The 15,985-nt window shown below is 38.2% G+C and overlaps 1 protein-coding gene across 4 annotated transcripts in view; it reads right to left on the reverse strand.

Moving 5' to 3' along the window:
- MARCHF10 (membrane associated ring-CH-type finger 10) overlaps positions 1-15,985 on the reverse strand; it is a 34,218-nt gene that overhangs the window by 8,264 nt on the left and 9,969 nt on the right. For all 4 annotated transcript variants that reach the window (XM_068918715.1, XM_068918716.1, XM_068918718.1 and 1 more), the window contains 4 exons: positions 12,287-12,458; positions 7,363-8,725; positions 5,134-5,300; positions 2,959-3,068 (listed from right to left, as the gene is read on the reverse strand). In XM_068918715.1, coding sequence (XP_068774816.1) covers positions 2,959-3,068; positions 5,134-5,300; positions 7,363-8,725; positions 12,287-12,458 — 1,812 coding nt within the window. The remainder of the gene's footprint in view (positions 1-2,958; positions 3,069-5,133; positions 5,301-7,362; positions 8,726-12,286; positions 12,459-15,985) is intronic.

The raw sequence follows: 15,985 nt of genomic DNA on the forward strand, positions 1-15,985 counted from the left end.
ATGTAATACTGTGTGAATATGACACCTGTCCAGAATGTAACAAGGTATGTCACAGTAGAAAAATGTGACATAGTCTGGAGAGTGCTAATGAAGATTGCTATAGCTCATCAGGAAGAAAGCAAATGTAAAGTACTGATTTGACAAAAGTAATGGCAAATACCAAGCAACAATTAAAAGAGGAAAATAAGGTGTAATTAAAACTCTGTGTTATCCAGAGCTGCGGTATGTGTGTGGTTTTTGGGAGGAGGTGGCTGCTTTCTTTTTTTAATCTAGATCAGCTATTACTGTAGATAATCATCGCTAATATGAAAAATTAGGAGTGAATTTTCTGCCTTCCTAGATGGAAGGTCTCTAAGGAAAATCCTGGCAGTGTGGAGAACCAGGTGCAGAACTACATGGCATTGTTTTTCTAAAATGGATCATGAAATGGAGATGAAAGGCCTCCAAAAGTCTCACCTCTCAAGGAGATGCAGCCAGAAAGCTTGACCACCTGTAGGTACTGAAGGCTTCATGGTACTTGTAACTGTCATAAATTAAAACGCAGCATCCTGGCCACATTCCACTGAGGGTAATTGATTCATCCTCCCCAGATTTCCACTCCATAGTTCTAATTTTTTTTTATAGTGAATCTAATCAGCCCTCAGGACAAAACACTTATTTTGCCTAGCACTTGACAAACAAGTGTTTTGTTTGCATTTGTCTCTGTAATTAAAGTGCCAGCTGCCAATAGTGAATAGAACTATAGAAATTAATAATTTCCCTTGTAAATACACTGTACAGTATTGTTGGCTTGGAAGAGTAGCCACTATTCCAAGCTGGAGATGGCTGTATTCCACTGATGGGTTGGAGACGAAAAATTGTGCATTGTGTGTACATATGTGCGTTTGTGTGGGGGGGGGGGGAGGAGGAGAGGGGAAATGACAAAGAGAAGAGGATGTGATTGGTGCAAGTGCTTTCTGCTTTCAGAATGCATACACTAGATGTTAAATGTATAACCAAGCTTGCCGACTACTACCTCAAGGTTACTAATAATACTCCTGAAAAGCATTGTCTTTTTTTAAAAAACGGTAAGCGAGAAGAGGCAGGAGCAGTCAGCCTATAACGGGCAGCAGCATCGTCCGTTATTTTGTTTGTCTTGCTCCTCAGGGCTTTGATCAAAACACCTGATTTCAACTCTTCCCCCTCCTCCCCAAAAGTTAGGGCTTCTGGTACAACTGGGAAAGAATGTTACTGGGTTGGCCTTTTTTTTTTGTTTGTTTGTTTTAGCATGTTTTCAAGTTCTCTTCAAGTTGTTCTTCTAGCTGTCACATGTCTCTCTATGCTTCTTCCCTGGATTTCCATACTCCTTTCAGAGATTCACTATCTCAAGCTATGATGTTGTTCTCCTTTAGGTTTTCAATGAGTGTCTGATAATCCCAGCCTAAGTAAAAGGCTTTCCTGTTCATATACAGTTTACAGCATAGTAGCAAATCAATCATCTAGAAAATAGTTTGCTGGTGAACACTTCTGTCAAAGCATTCTGGGAGATCATTTACTTTCTTTATGACTAAGTAAGTCCTGAAGGGATGCAGATGGGGAAATATACACTGTTTACTGCAAATAATTTGAGAAAGACATTTCTACCAGATTGTGCATCTCCTGTTCCTTGATAGGAAAGACTCTGGCACAGTGAATTATTTATTTAGATGAGTAGAAATGCTAAAAGGGCATCTAACCATATGTTTTAGATGCTTCTGGCATCACTAGAAATGCATCACAAATAATACCTTAAAAGTACAGCAGTATAATACAATATAAACCACCTCAAGGAAGAAACACAACCTATAAGCTTAATTAATCTAAATACTCCAGCAGTTACTCATCCTTGCAATTCATCCCACTTTTAAAAAGCCTGGGGGAAAACCATGAGCCTTGCAGTTTCTCCTTGTGTGGAGTGTGTAAGCGTGATGCACTGAATTATCAAACTGTGCTCTAATACAGGCATCCATTTGAATTCTGTAAAGTGCTCCAAAACTGAACTGCATGTGTTTGGCTTGCATGTGAGCCTTGTTACTTGACTGCTAGCACTATAAAAGCTGTGCAGAACTGGGGACTGAATCCTACCAGGAATTCAGAGGGAAGCCAAGAAATTTGCAAGACTTCTGGGGAAAGCAAATTCTATTGCAATTTGCTAAAAGGCTGTGTCTTAAGATTTTATTTACTTATGGTTTGCACAGCAGGGTCCTGTCTGACTTGAACTCCCTAGGGTCAAGGTAACGCATGAATTTTAATGTACAAGTTCTGTTGCTTCATTGTTGTTTAAGAATAGTGTCTTGAAGCCTTTTTTTCCCCCCCACGAAGGCTTTCTTTGGTTGCTGGGCAGGTTGATATCTTTCCTCAACTCCACCATCACCCTATAATGAAAATCAATACCTCTGACTTTGGTATGATTAGTTTATCAGAAAATAGGATAGGCTATCATTAAACTTGGAGTTTCAATATTCCTGTCTCTTATTCCTGTATTTCTTTAAAAAAGCTTATTTAAAAAAAGTCTAAGAGGGATATGTTCAGTTTTTCTGTCACTTAGTTTGCTGAATTTCTCCTCTTACATAACGTTGTGAAGGACAAACAATGAAATCCTTGGCTGCTCTCCCTCAGTTGGCTTCTCTACTGCAATGTTGTATCTACATAACAAACAAGAATTTTTCCATTGCCACACTTGATTACAGGTTTTCTCTATGCAAAGCCTCCAGATACTAGGCAGTTCCATGAAACGCTCTCAGATTATACAATCTGAGTCTAAAACGAATAAGGTCTTTTTCCTTTTTTTTTTGAAATCTTCATAAGTAAGCCTATCTCTTCCTCACAGTTTAGCGGGTTTCAGTGGATGCTGGCATTTCACTACATACTGAAAGATTGCAAGGCAGCAATACCAAAACAGGATTACAGACTCTTATTTGAAGAAAGGCAGTTTCTTACCTGTGAGTAGTGGTGGTTTCTGTAATACTCATTTACGTTAAAATCGTCCAGATCAATTGTTAGGCTCTGCTTACACAGCTCGCATGTCTCTATTGCCCCCAGATCAGCACCTGCAATAAGATAAAGAATTAAATGTTTGACTTTAAACTACATTGTGCATATTAAAATCAGAATGAGAAGACTTTATTTTAAAGACACTTTCTATATGAGGTTAATAACTCTGAATTGGAGTTCTGCTGAATCATTTAAAACAATGAGTTTTTTTATACTAAGCCTATGTAATAGTGGAGATAATTAGAGCAGTCTTCTGTTAAGTTCTGCATCGTGTGTGACTGTTCTGGATTTTTTTGTTTGCTTTTAAACCAGAAAATGTGTAGCTTTTGTGGACTAAAACTGCAGGAATCATGAACCAAACTGATGAAAGAAGTAATAATGGATTCCATATATAAACCTCTATGTTTAAGACCTGGTCACTACAACAAAGTCAAGAAATTAGCTAGAGTTGTTTACTTGTCTTCTGCTTGTTATTTTTAAGGCAATAATAAATTTAATTTGTCTGCCGTCAAAAAGTGTATGCTCCCACCCTATAAACTACTGATTCTTCCTACCTCCTTTCTTCCAAAGGAAGATTTAAAAAAAAAAAAAACTTAAATTTTAAGTGCTGAGGGGGGAAAAAAACCCTATATTTGATGTACACAGATGGCCTACTTTAAAAAGCAGTCCCCCTGCCCTGCCTCCCCCCCAGCACACACATTTCAATGACCAGAAGCAGAACTTCTGCCTGTTAAGATTCATATGCCTCAAGCATGCTTAGGATGCTATCCCAATTAGTTCTTTCATTACTTAATAGACCACCTATTTTCCTCATTCTGGCTCCCACACTATCTAAGAACAGGCTCTGAACCTCTATCCCTCTAAACAGGCTTGCTTCCCTGTTTTTCAAGTAGCGCTGAGGGGAAACTTAAATTATTCTGTGAGGACAGGATTTGGGGAAGGTTTGGGAAATGTGACTCACTTCCCTAAGTTGGGGGCAAGCCAGGAATTTAAATGAACAAGGCCTGGCTGGGAACCAAGTACACAGGATTTAACTGATATATCATCTGCCTCTTAAGACTGAAGAAACAAAGCTGGCATAAGCTATTATCTTCCCACATACAGGATCAGAATTTTACACAATCTACACTAGGTTAGCGTGTGTGTATGTATCATGTATCTATGTACAGTCTTTCTGGAGGTTAATTCTCTGGTTATTATCTAATGGTGGCTTTTTTTCTTGGCCTTCTTAAAAACTTAAGGGAAGTAAGTTTAAAATTATACCATGGGCTTAGGAATTTCTGAAGTCATAGCATACTTAAGTGCTTAACGAACACTGTAGAAATGTATCTTTTAAAAAAAAAAAAAAAGCAAATTGTGTTGTGATCACCTTCAATTTCCTGATAAAGAAATGGTCCATGTTGTGAAAATGTGTAGCTCCCTGACTTATAACTTAGAGTAATATAACATCACTGATGCTCTTCATTCAGAGTGGAAATAGAAATGCTATTGCAAGAATAGTACTTACATGCAAAAAAAGTGCACTGACAAGGGAGAGAGAAAGCAAAAGAACTTAATACAGCAAAAATTGACAGGACTCCTTTCTCTACCTGGGAGTCACTTTCCTGAATGCTAAAATTCATCCTGCCTATATTCCTTCTCCCTTCCTTATCTGGATTCTTAAAACAGTTCACATATTTCATCTCATTTTATGGATTTCTCATTCAAACTTTCTCTTGCATATTACTTGCATGTGCAGTTTACAACCTCTTAAAAAAAAAAAATTGCTGTTCACCTGATACTGCTACTAGTTGCTGTAGATTGGCTCATTAAATCTTTCAGCACTGGATATCGGAGATCTTGTTTTAATCTAAACCATGCCCTAGAAAATTAAGTTGTTAGTTATGGTGATGTGCTGACTGCATGCCAGCAGCCTAATCTACGGTTATTTCACTGAATGCTTGCGCTACAGGAGAACACTACAATGCTGATCAAGTTAGAAGTTTTAAATTTATTCAAGGATAAATTTAAGACTTCACCTGGTTTAACTCCATTAGCGCAGTGGAACTAGTTGAGAGGTAAATCTGGCAGAGGCATCTCAACAGAATGCTTTATATCTTGTGGGTTTTTTCTCTCGCTTACCTGACTTTATTTTGGCTTCGAGCCATTTTTTGAGACATTTCTGATGAACAAACTGCAGGCTTCCCACACAGCCACATGGCTCTAGCAGTGGATTTGTAGGAGAACCCCCAGCAATCTGACATATACGACACTGATCTCCTTCTTCTCCCGAGTCTTCTGCCAGGACGCTATTAAGACATAACAGAATAAATGAAAAACTTCTCTCAGCAAAGTCTAGAGTCAAATAATGGACAGTATCTTTGCACTAATGTTTTAGGATTTGGAGAGACTTTGCTAAGGACTTCTACTAAATGATGGTGACCTGAAAGTATAATACACAACAGTCTGGGATTAATGTGTTTCTTAAAGCTGGTAATTGGGCAAAGGGAAAACGTTATAGTCTCTAAATCCTTTCCATGCTTTTGTGTAATCAACCTCTGACGTTTTGTTGTTGAGAATTATCCAGCCACTCTTCTTTGAGAAGAATGGGGGTGGTTGAATACTGTATTTGAAGCATGAGGGATATGCTTCTGCTGAATACTCTCTTCCCTAAGTTGTGCTGGTACTGCATGCATATTTTAAATATTTGTCCTATGCCCTTTCTTTCTAGAAGCCTTTCTAGACTTGTGGTGGTGCAGGGAGAGTTTATTTCTTGGTTAAGAGTGATATTTTAATCAAGAAAAAATAATGTTATATAACAAACAATTTTAAAGACTTTCTAATTATGAATGATGGATGAAAGCAAGCAAACTACTTACTGATTGTAATTTAACACTTTTTGCATGAAATTTGATGTCTAAATTGGGTTTCTCTTTAGTAAGTAGAATTCTGAACCGGAAAAACATGAGCCTTGGATTTCACTCTAGATCAACTAATTCTGTAAAATGAATATCTGAATATGAAAAATCAAACCAAACTTATTATCGTCTCCCTTCTTAACGCACTTAAACCCTAGCCACATGGAGCTTCATCTCTGTCCTTAATTTTGACCATCTACTAATAGCCCTCCATGCTACATACATGATACCTCAGAAAATCAGACTCTCCAAGTTAACCTCACCAACAGAATGGATTCCTCCCCTCTTTTCCATCCCCTTCTAGCTGTGGTTTGGTTTGCCCAAATGTTTTCCTTTGGGAAGGAAGGAAAAGGCTTCTGGCTGACAGGCTGGAGACCTGTTTAGATGAGTATTTACAGCCTTTTAGTGCAAAGCTGGAAAAACCTGTAGCTGTCCATTTCATTCTAAATGTTACCTCCACATAGTATGGCACCTGTAGTTCTGACTTTCCTTAATTAAAAAAAAAAAAGTTCCAGTCTGAAACTTCTGGCTGACTGACTGCTATGTTCCCTGGGATAAGTGACAAACTTCAAAATAGAGACAGCTGGTTTATTTCTAAGGAAGCTGACAACAGAAATGTTTTTCTTGGTAACCTCTCTGAGTCTAATTGCTTAAGCAGTTTCTTGAGACAGAGCGAGCAGCTTGCTGATTACAATGAGCAGCAGGGAAACCTATTGCTCCTCCATTCTGCCTTTATTTGAAAGTCTCTGCAGTCGAAGAAATTAGTCTACTTACACCACAGATAGAAAACAGGACAAGCAAACACTTAAAAATAACTCTGTCAAACAAAGCTGTGCCTCTTAAAACTTGAACTTTTGATTATGGATGAAATACACAAAGCAGCTGAGTGTAAAAGGACTTGGTGCTGGTTAAACAGGATCTATCCCAAAGGCGCAAGCCCTACAGAGGAACAAAGCAGCAAGTTTTAGGACTGTCTCTCACTACCATGTATACCAGTGCTGAAAGAGCACACTTGTGGATTGTGGTGGGCTCTGTCACATTGAGGAATCTATTTTTGCCTCCAACTTGGTAACAGTAAAACCACAAGCATCTCTCATGTCACCGCCCAAAAAGCTTCAGCAATACTTGCTAACGTTCTTCAGGAATAAAGCAAGCGTGTGTGTGTGACTGGTAGAAGAAGTATTGTGAGGCAAACACCATCTTCTTCACTGAGTAGTTCTCAGTGTCTCCAGTGAATGACAACTGTAACCACTTTAATACTGGCATGCCCCACCTACTAAAAGTCAGGGCTGTCATGAATAGCTGATAAAGACTGAAACGCAGCTGGAAGAACTATGAACTTTCTTTTTGTACGTTTCCAACCGTATAGAGAACTTGAAAGAGGAATTCATGCTCTAGCTGCCATGTGTTTATACACTGTAGAGCTTGCACACACATTCAATGTATTCCTCACCTTTCCTGCAGTTGTTTAAGTTTCTCTTGATCTGCCTGTGGCTTCTTCACTTCCTCTGTGCTCGCTGACTGGGAGGCGGTCGTGTTGCTCACGGTGCTACTTAAATTTTGTAACGCCAGTGCTGCTGGCAAAGCAAATGGCAACTGATCATACAAAGCAGAAGCTGCCTGGAGATCTGGAGCGAATCTTGTCTGAAACAAAGATGGGCTGGAAGAATCTAGAGATAAAGAACTAAGTGAATTTTGTAAGCTCTCGCCATCGTGTGAGGCACCACTGGGAGATGAAGTGTTTAAACTGTCTCTGATACTAGCTTCCAGTAAGCTGCTGTCTTCAGGTATACTGTGAAGAGGCGGTGGAACATCAGAACTTCCTGGAGTAGACAGACAGTCCCTATTGCGCAAAAAACACAAAGGTGCATGCATACTGAATTTTGAACTGCCATCCAAATTCAGTGTTTGTGGAGAAACTGTTGCTGCGCTCCTGTTTGTTGAGGATGCTGGTCTATGGGCAGACTGAGCTAAGGACCCTTGACGGTTAAGTGCAGAATGTAGTAATGGTATGGGAACTGTGGACATGGACGAAGTAACGGAGCCACCGTAACGCTTTCGACTGTGTTCATCAGAACGCCATTCTCTGCAATGATAGTGGGCACTAGCCCTGTCTGTGGAACTAGCATTACTGTGCATCTTTGGAATAGATGAATTAGTTGGTCTGCTTTCAAATTCAGAAGGCTCTGCATCTTCTATATAATTCCCATCTGGAGCGTGCAACTTGTCACTGTCCCTAGATTTTCGCTGCTGTGGTTCAGCAGCAGTGACTTTTAATTTTTTCTTTCTTAAAAGCCAATGGGAAGATTTCCCTCGTTTAGATGAAACAGTTTTATCATCTGCACCTTCTGCCAAGGTCTGTCGTTCACCTTGTGCTAAAGATACTTCACCAGATCTGTGGCTCTGTCCCAGAGTACTAGGAAACGTGCTAACATTCGGAGGAAGACTTTCTTTCTCTAACTGAGTGCCATCTTTGGTATCTTCCATTTCTTCGTGAGAATCTTTCATGTTCAAGTGCTGAATAGAACAAAAACTTTTCCCTCTGGAGCTGAAAGAGGCTCTCTTATGGCGCAGAAGTGATAAACCACTCAATTTGTTTGTTGTACAGGAACCACTAGTTTCCTGGGAGGTAGATGTGGATGGCTGAGCTTGTGCCTGCGCAGGAACACTTCCTATTTTGTTTTTTCTCTCAAGCCCCCTGCGATCTAGATTGAGCTTAGAGGACTGTGTTAAACTCTTTCTTCCTAGAGATCTCTCCCTTTTCTCAAATGCAGTTTCACTTGATGGTCCTGCACAGTCCTGTGGAACGCCAAGATCTGTGTTCAAAATAAAAACAACTGTCAAAACGCTGTTTTACTTGTGCATCCAGTGTTTAGCGCATGTTTGGAGTGACGTACAAATATTATTCTGCTACTGACGTCATGGCACAGTCAGTTATTGGTTAGTCTAGTTCTAGCAGGCTCCTTGTTAACAAAATGGATTTATTCATCAACTCTAGAATGCAAAGTCAATATTGCTTGTCTGGTAGGGCACGTGTAGGAGCATGTGAAGAAAGCTAATAAATCCTACTAAATGATGTACTGGCACCTACAAAGTCCAATTAATACTTACCTTCTTCCTGGAATGTGTTCTGGCCCATCCAGTCCTTACTTTGAATGTGCAGTTTCAGAAGAAACTACCTCTACATGAGCAATAGAAAAATGTATTGCCTGCTTGTGTTAGCATTTTTTAATTTGTTTCATAGTGTTAAGAGACAAAACTCTGAAAATCCTATCTCGCTTGCTTGTTATGCAGTAATACAAACTCTTAGTGAGCACTTTAATCTGTCCCATTTTGAATGTGAAGCTGAGTTGGTTTTCAGAAAGTACTCTGGGGGAGGCCTGCGCTGTTTGTTACAATCCTCAAGGGCACCATGCAGAAGAACTGTGTGTTAACATTTATACACAAAACCATATGTTACGATAACAAACCAAAAAAGTTTTACGGGTTCTACTTATTATCTTACAAAGCATGTCACATAAAACATCAAGAAATCTGACAAATCTCATGAGATGACTGGGAGACCTGTCTCTTTGTTTAGTGCAAGAATATAAATTGACTGGATAAAAATCAAAGAACTGTTTCCATTCTTCGGCACCATGTGAAGCCTGAGAAGGTACTCATAGCTCAAAATATATAAAAGGGGTAGGGAACAGGCATCAGTTGACCCGTACCAAATCAAAAGAAACAAATTTTTGAAAAGGCCATTACTAACCCATCTGAATGGAAGTGCTCAAATACTAGTTAAGATAGGCCCTAAAGTCTAAACTCCCAACAACAGTAACTCTTATTAAGGTCTTCACTTGATATAGCTTCTGAAAGGTGAACCAACTCACACTGAAGTCTTCCCCATAGCAGCTAGGCTGACTCTTGTCAGCTGATGTTTGAGCAAGTATATTAGGATAGAAGCAAAGCTCTAGCAACTCTAGTTGAGCTAACATGCAAGGAAGGCATTGGCAAAACCTATCTACGCATGCTTTACGGAAGATCACTAGTTTTCCACACCAATAATCAACAAGGGATAGGCAGCTTTCCTTCTGCTGCCTCCTGGGAGGACTGTCTCATGCTGTATAATCTTTAAACCTTCTTTCCTTCTCTTTCTCTCCTTCAAAACAATGCATTTACTCTCTAGATAGCAAATTGAGAGTTCCTGAAGTCTGTGAAAGTGGTAACTCCGAGATGGAAACATCCAAGAAAGAAAAACATCTAGTGCTGCATCATTTTTCACAGTTGACTCTTTGCCCGTGATCCCAGCAGAGAGAGAAGTGTCCTAGCCCCCCTCGAAAAAATTTTGAATGGAAAGTATAATCAATGGTCAGGACCGTCACGTCGGAGATAAGATACTGGATTCAGTCTTTTGCTCTGCCAAAATTTACCCTATACAAAAATCACTTGCTGTGCTTATCACTGAAATGGAAATAATCAACTTCACAGGAATCTGTAAAGATAAACTCGTTTAAATGGTGGAGGGTAGTCAGAAACAAACTGTGGGGGGCGGATAAGTACTTAAAATAATTGGGCAAGCATGTCTGCATGCGTGTTAAGGATGTCGGGGATAAATAAACGTGAAGATAAAAGATATTAGGAATGTGATGGGGAAATGAGAGAATATATCCCTGCTCTAATGCAGTATGAAGAGAACAGACAGGACAGCCACTGGGATAGGAAGGGCTTTGGGATAAACTTTCCTTTGAATTGCATGTTGTTGATAAACTAAAGGAAAGTTTGGGTTTTCTCCCTACAGATAAAACAAGTTATATACATAAAAATGACATGCAAGTCCACAGTTGTATTTGACTTTGCTTTATTTATAAGCACTGAGCTTTTTTTTTTTTTTCTTTCTTTCTTTTTTTGTGTCTGGAAGGGGAGGGGAAAAAAAGACCGGTTCTATGCTGCAGATGACTGCCTGACTAAATCAAAGCAGCCTTTTGCTCAGGAGACTCCTTGTTGATTTAAGTGAAGCTCTGAATGGAAATAAGATTTTTGTCCTCACACAGTTACAAGATCAGGGCACTGGTTAATTTTGACTATACTTTTTCCCCAAATACCTGAGGCCTATTTTCTGCTCTAAATTAAACTAGAGACGTGAAATAATGCCGATATAAGTGGAATTACCTCAGCCCTACATGAACGCAGAGTGGATGGATTTATCCTTAATTTGAAAATACTTTTTTTTTCATGAACGATGTATTTTGAATTAGCGGAACGCAAATGTGCAGTAAATCAAAACTAGCAAAGGACCTAATCTATTTCCTTTCTAAAACTTAGCAAAACTGTCTTGCATGTTCAAGGGCATTCTTGATTGTGTAGAGCGCCCCAAGTATAATTATCCCCATCAAGAACAATATCAAAGTAGTTTTTTGTTTATGCAAGCTATTTCTACAATGATATGAACCTGCAAGGACTGTCATTCCTGCATAGCTATTTCTCTGCATGGGCCTGTTTTCTGTCTCTAGAGCTGTAGTTGCATTCCCATAATCTCCCTGAAGAAGAGAGAAACTATCCATCTGCTATGATATTTGGTGAAAAGTCTTTGTTGTATAAATATTGAGCTTTGTGCTTGAAAATGGAATATCACTTTAAAAAGCAACTTGCTGGCCTACATACTAACTGACTTCACTGAAACAATAAACTGATTAGCTAATCCTGGCAAACTTTATATTGTATTCTGAGAATTGTTAGGCTGGAACTTGTTTAACGGCTGTTATTTAAATTATGGAGGATTTATTTGTTGTTTTTGATAAAATTAACTATGATAAGAAGTAAAAGCAACTTTTTTTTTTGTATTTTAAACCCAAATAATTCATTGTAAATTACCTCTCTTATCTCTCAATTACCAAGTTCCATGTAATATGGACTTGGTCGTGTTCTTATTAAAGTCTAGTGAACAAAACAGCAAAATTTTGCCTGCACCCTGTAGGAATAAGGTGATTAGAACGCATGCTTTATCTCCGGCCTTTGATCCCATGTTTCACAATTAACTAAATGACACATCTGCATATTCTGCAATTTGCTGTTCTAAAAATAATTTCAGTTGTTCTGAACAGTATCTCTAAATCATTTCACTCAATTCACCGAGACAAAGTTTTTAGTTACAGGTGTTATGCCCATCTAAACTTTCCACTGTTTGTCATTTTAAAGAAGACCTAAAAATGCAAGCATAAATTCTACTTTGAAACTATTGTGTTATAAAAAGAGTCTGTTTATATGAAGAAAACAAAGCAAATGTGTGTGCACTGCAGTAGTAGAAAGATGATGATGAAACGGCAAAGCATCCATCCAGTTTGCTATTTCTAATATTAGGACAAGAGACTCAGTTTCATGTATCCAGTACTTACCTGCAGTGACTTTATTTGGGTCAAGTACACTTTTCTCTACTTTTTTAAGGCTGGGTTTCAACTTCTGCTTGACTGATATCTTGTCTAAAATAGGAAATCTAAAGCCTAGTTTATTCCCAGAAGATTTGATGGCAGATCTCTGTTCGCTTCCAGAACATTCATTTGCAGAGGTCTAGAAAAGTTAAAAAAAAAAAAAAAAAGTGCCTGAAATATCATTTTCTCTGAGAGGGGGAAGGGGGGGAAAAAAAAAAACTGCAGTACAAATTAAGCAGGATATGAACAAATAATTTAAGTAGCAGGACGAAAAGAAATGCACCATCCATAAATAGAAAGTCCCTTTCTCCTCCTCTTCTTTCCACTCTGCTCTCCCCCCTAGTTGTATAACATGTAGCAAAGTCAGATATTTCTAGATAACATAGTATGTTCTTCAACTCTGTTTTCATTTTATACAAAGCTCTCCCTTCAGAGGAGGGGAATCTTCACTATGCAAACCAGGGCCTTCGGTTAAAAATCTTTTATTTTCTTTCACAGATAACTTGCCAGAGTACTATTACAAGAATATAACTGAAAGCAGTATTTGGCTTTGATTCTGCAATCTAAAAAAGTAAAACTGTGGCATAAACAGATATGAGTGAATGCTTCCTGTTAAGTTTATCGGATCTGGTAACTTCCAAGTCTCACTTGAACTTGTGACCTTTTGCATGTTAATGCCATCAGGGTAACTACAATGTAAGCCATTCAAATCAAGTCATGGTTGTACAATTACAAAACACTTCATATGTTCCTGTTCCACAGAACAATTCTGCCTTCTGTATTCTAGGGAATAGGCATGGCCTTTGTCATTATGATGTTAGCATTTTTCATTTACATGTATCCCTTTATCGTTAACACTCAAAGATGAATTCCAGTCTTTAAAATTCCTTGTAAAGGGATAAAACATAGAAACTTCTCATGTTAAGGAACGTCCAAATAAGAATACAAATACTGAGTGCTCAGGGATGGAAAATTTTACTTTTCAAGTTAACATGTCCCAGCAATGCTTACTTGGTTTAGAATAAGAAAATAACAAGCCCTTAAACAAAATATAATTTCATCCTGAAAGGAGCTACATTAAAAAACAAAACAAAACAAAAAAAAAAACCCAGAACCACCACCAACAAAATCTCCCCAAGAACACTATGTTAATCAAAAGTGAAGTAAACTTGCAAATAACGTAATAAACTTTCAGGCACATCACACTTTCTCTCCTAAACACAGAAAAACAAGTTCATGTAATTTGGCTTAATGTATTTGGATACAAGGAAAAAGCTAAAAGAAGCACCTCACATGTTGAAACAAGGGCTTATTGGTGGAGTGGTATAAATACTTAACCAGATCATGTTTGATTACGCTTACCTGCTTGACAAGCATGACACTTATTTGGGTTGCTCTAAAGCAATAACTAAGAGAAATCCATTTTTCAGAAGTTCATATATGGGTAGTAACCTAACATTCTCCAGTATAGGCGCACTGATCTTACTTATATTAATCAAGTGCTATAGGGAACTCCTAAAGCCCTTTCTCTCTTACATATTCAGGAAGTCCATGCATGGCACTGGTAAACAGTTAGATCTACTTTCACTGAGTGAGGATGAGTTTAAAAAAAAATTACATATAAAGAAAAAAGACAGTTCTACTATTACATGTATCTGTGCGTGGGAAGAGCAACATTAAGATGACTCACATACAGAGATTATGTTGACGCTCAATTCTAAGGGCAGTAAAGGGTTCCTTTCTCATCTTTCAGAGATCTTTAGTACAGTGAGCAGGAACAGAACACACAAGAGGAGGATCTGGGTTGTGTTTACATATGCAGAGAGAGATAGAGTCAAAGAACTGTAACGTGTACTGACATATACGTTACTCACAATCTGGCAAATTCTGTATAAATGTAATCTTGCTTTTACATAGTATAAAGGAAAGATTGCTGAACCTTCTCTAGAAAGAAGGAAGGAAAACTTCTGCGGAGGGAGACATGTCTAATGATATAGCTAAAATGCTAGCCTATTAGCTGAGATTAAAATTAATAATCAGAGAAACATCTTAGGAAATGTTGAGCCGCTGTCAAAATGGTGATTAAATATTAGACAGTCACTGAATGATAATCAGTATTATTGTTAAATCTTCTTGAAGTACCCTCTCCTAAGATCTCTCTGAACTGATTCTGCCAAGGACCCTCCTGATCCTAAATCTGTTTTCTATAGTAACTTGCATATTTTAATGACGATTATTTCATTAAGCTGTATCAAAACTGTACATTCAACGTGTTGCATTATTTGTTGGTATTACAGCAGCATTTCAATCAGAAGCAGAAAATATTTTGTCATCCAAATTAGCGAACTGTTTCTGGTTTGCGTTCAGAAAATGTTGATATGACACATCTTGCCAATCTCGCATTAGAAGTTTAAAGTGAAAAATACAGCAGTGAAAAGGAGTAACAAGTCAGTATTGTTACGAAAGCAGAATCTAGGAGATAAATTTATATGCTATCTTAATTTTACAGAATTTCCATCTTACTATCTCATTGACAGTTGGTAGATGAGGCCAATTTCCATAATGTTTAGATAAATTACTATTTTCATTTCATTCTTGGAATACTATTTTTCTTTGAGTGAAGGAATATCATTTCATTCACTAGTCACCCTTTACTGGCAGGTAGCAGAGCGTAGAGCTGCAGTGGAAGAGACAGATGACTGTCTAGTCCTAGATCCTACTGATCAACTACCACTCTCAAAGCACTAAGGCAGAAAGCTGAAGGGACTTCTTGAAAGGTATCGCTCTGTAGCGGCAGTAGAACGTAAATACGAAACAACCTTTCTGAAGTAAATGGCATTTCTGCCATCGAGTTCACCAGTCACTGCATTCTAACTTTGTTTTTGTATTATTCTCGCTGTGTGGTGTTGGATTGGTAGGAGGGTGTGTGTTTGTTTGTTTTATTTGGAGATTCTGTGTCTAAATATTACACTTTAGAAAGAGAGGTGTGTCTTATTTAAATGCTTGGAAGGATGGTGTGTTTACCACACTGTTAACAACTTGTTCAATGATTAACTGCCTATCATGAAAACTTCGCACTTTCTTCACATTTTATTCTTCTAACTTGAGCTTTAAACCGCTGGATCTTACTCTGTGACAAATAAAATAGCTCTCTAACAACAGATAGCTTCTCTTTACACGGATACGTCATAAACTGAAATGCTAATCATATCATTAAGTCTGGTTTTAAATGCCTTGGTAGCAGAGTAGGTCTTTACTATGCCCTATTGTAGCTTCACTCTTCTCTTTAAATATCCTAGAAAAATCCAGATGTTCACTGTTGCTTGCTACTCTGTTATGGGGCCGGAGGTCTCCTTCAAAGTGTTAGATGCTACTTCAAAGCCTCAGACAACACAGCTATATGGGGGAGCGGTCAGTGAAGTGCAGTGTAGTTTATTTTAGCATATGGTGCAAATAAGGAGCAGCATAAGAACGAAAAATTCCTAAAAGCTACGTGTGCTCAGTTGCTAGCTTGGTATGTAAACTTCAGCCAGCAAAGAAATAATTGTTCTACATCCACAGTTTAGAAAATAAGAAGAGCCACATCATTCAGTTTTAAGGTGATTAAGATTCTTTTCTCAGAGGCATTGTAGTTTCCTTTCTTTTTACCCAGATATTTTAAATGTT

The sequence above is a fragment of the Struthio camelus genome, chromosome 25, assembly GCF_040807025.1.
Source record: "Struthio camelus isolate bStrCam1 chromosome 25, bStrCam1.hap1, whole genome shotgun sequence".
NCBI lineage: Eukaryota > Metazoa > Chordata > Aves > Struthioniformes > Struthionidae > Struthio > Struthio camelus.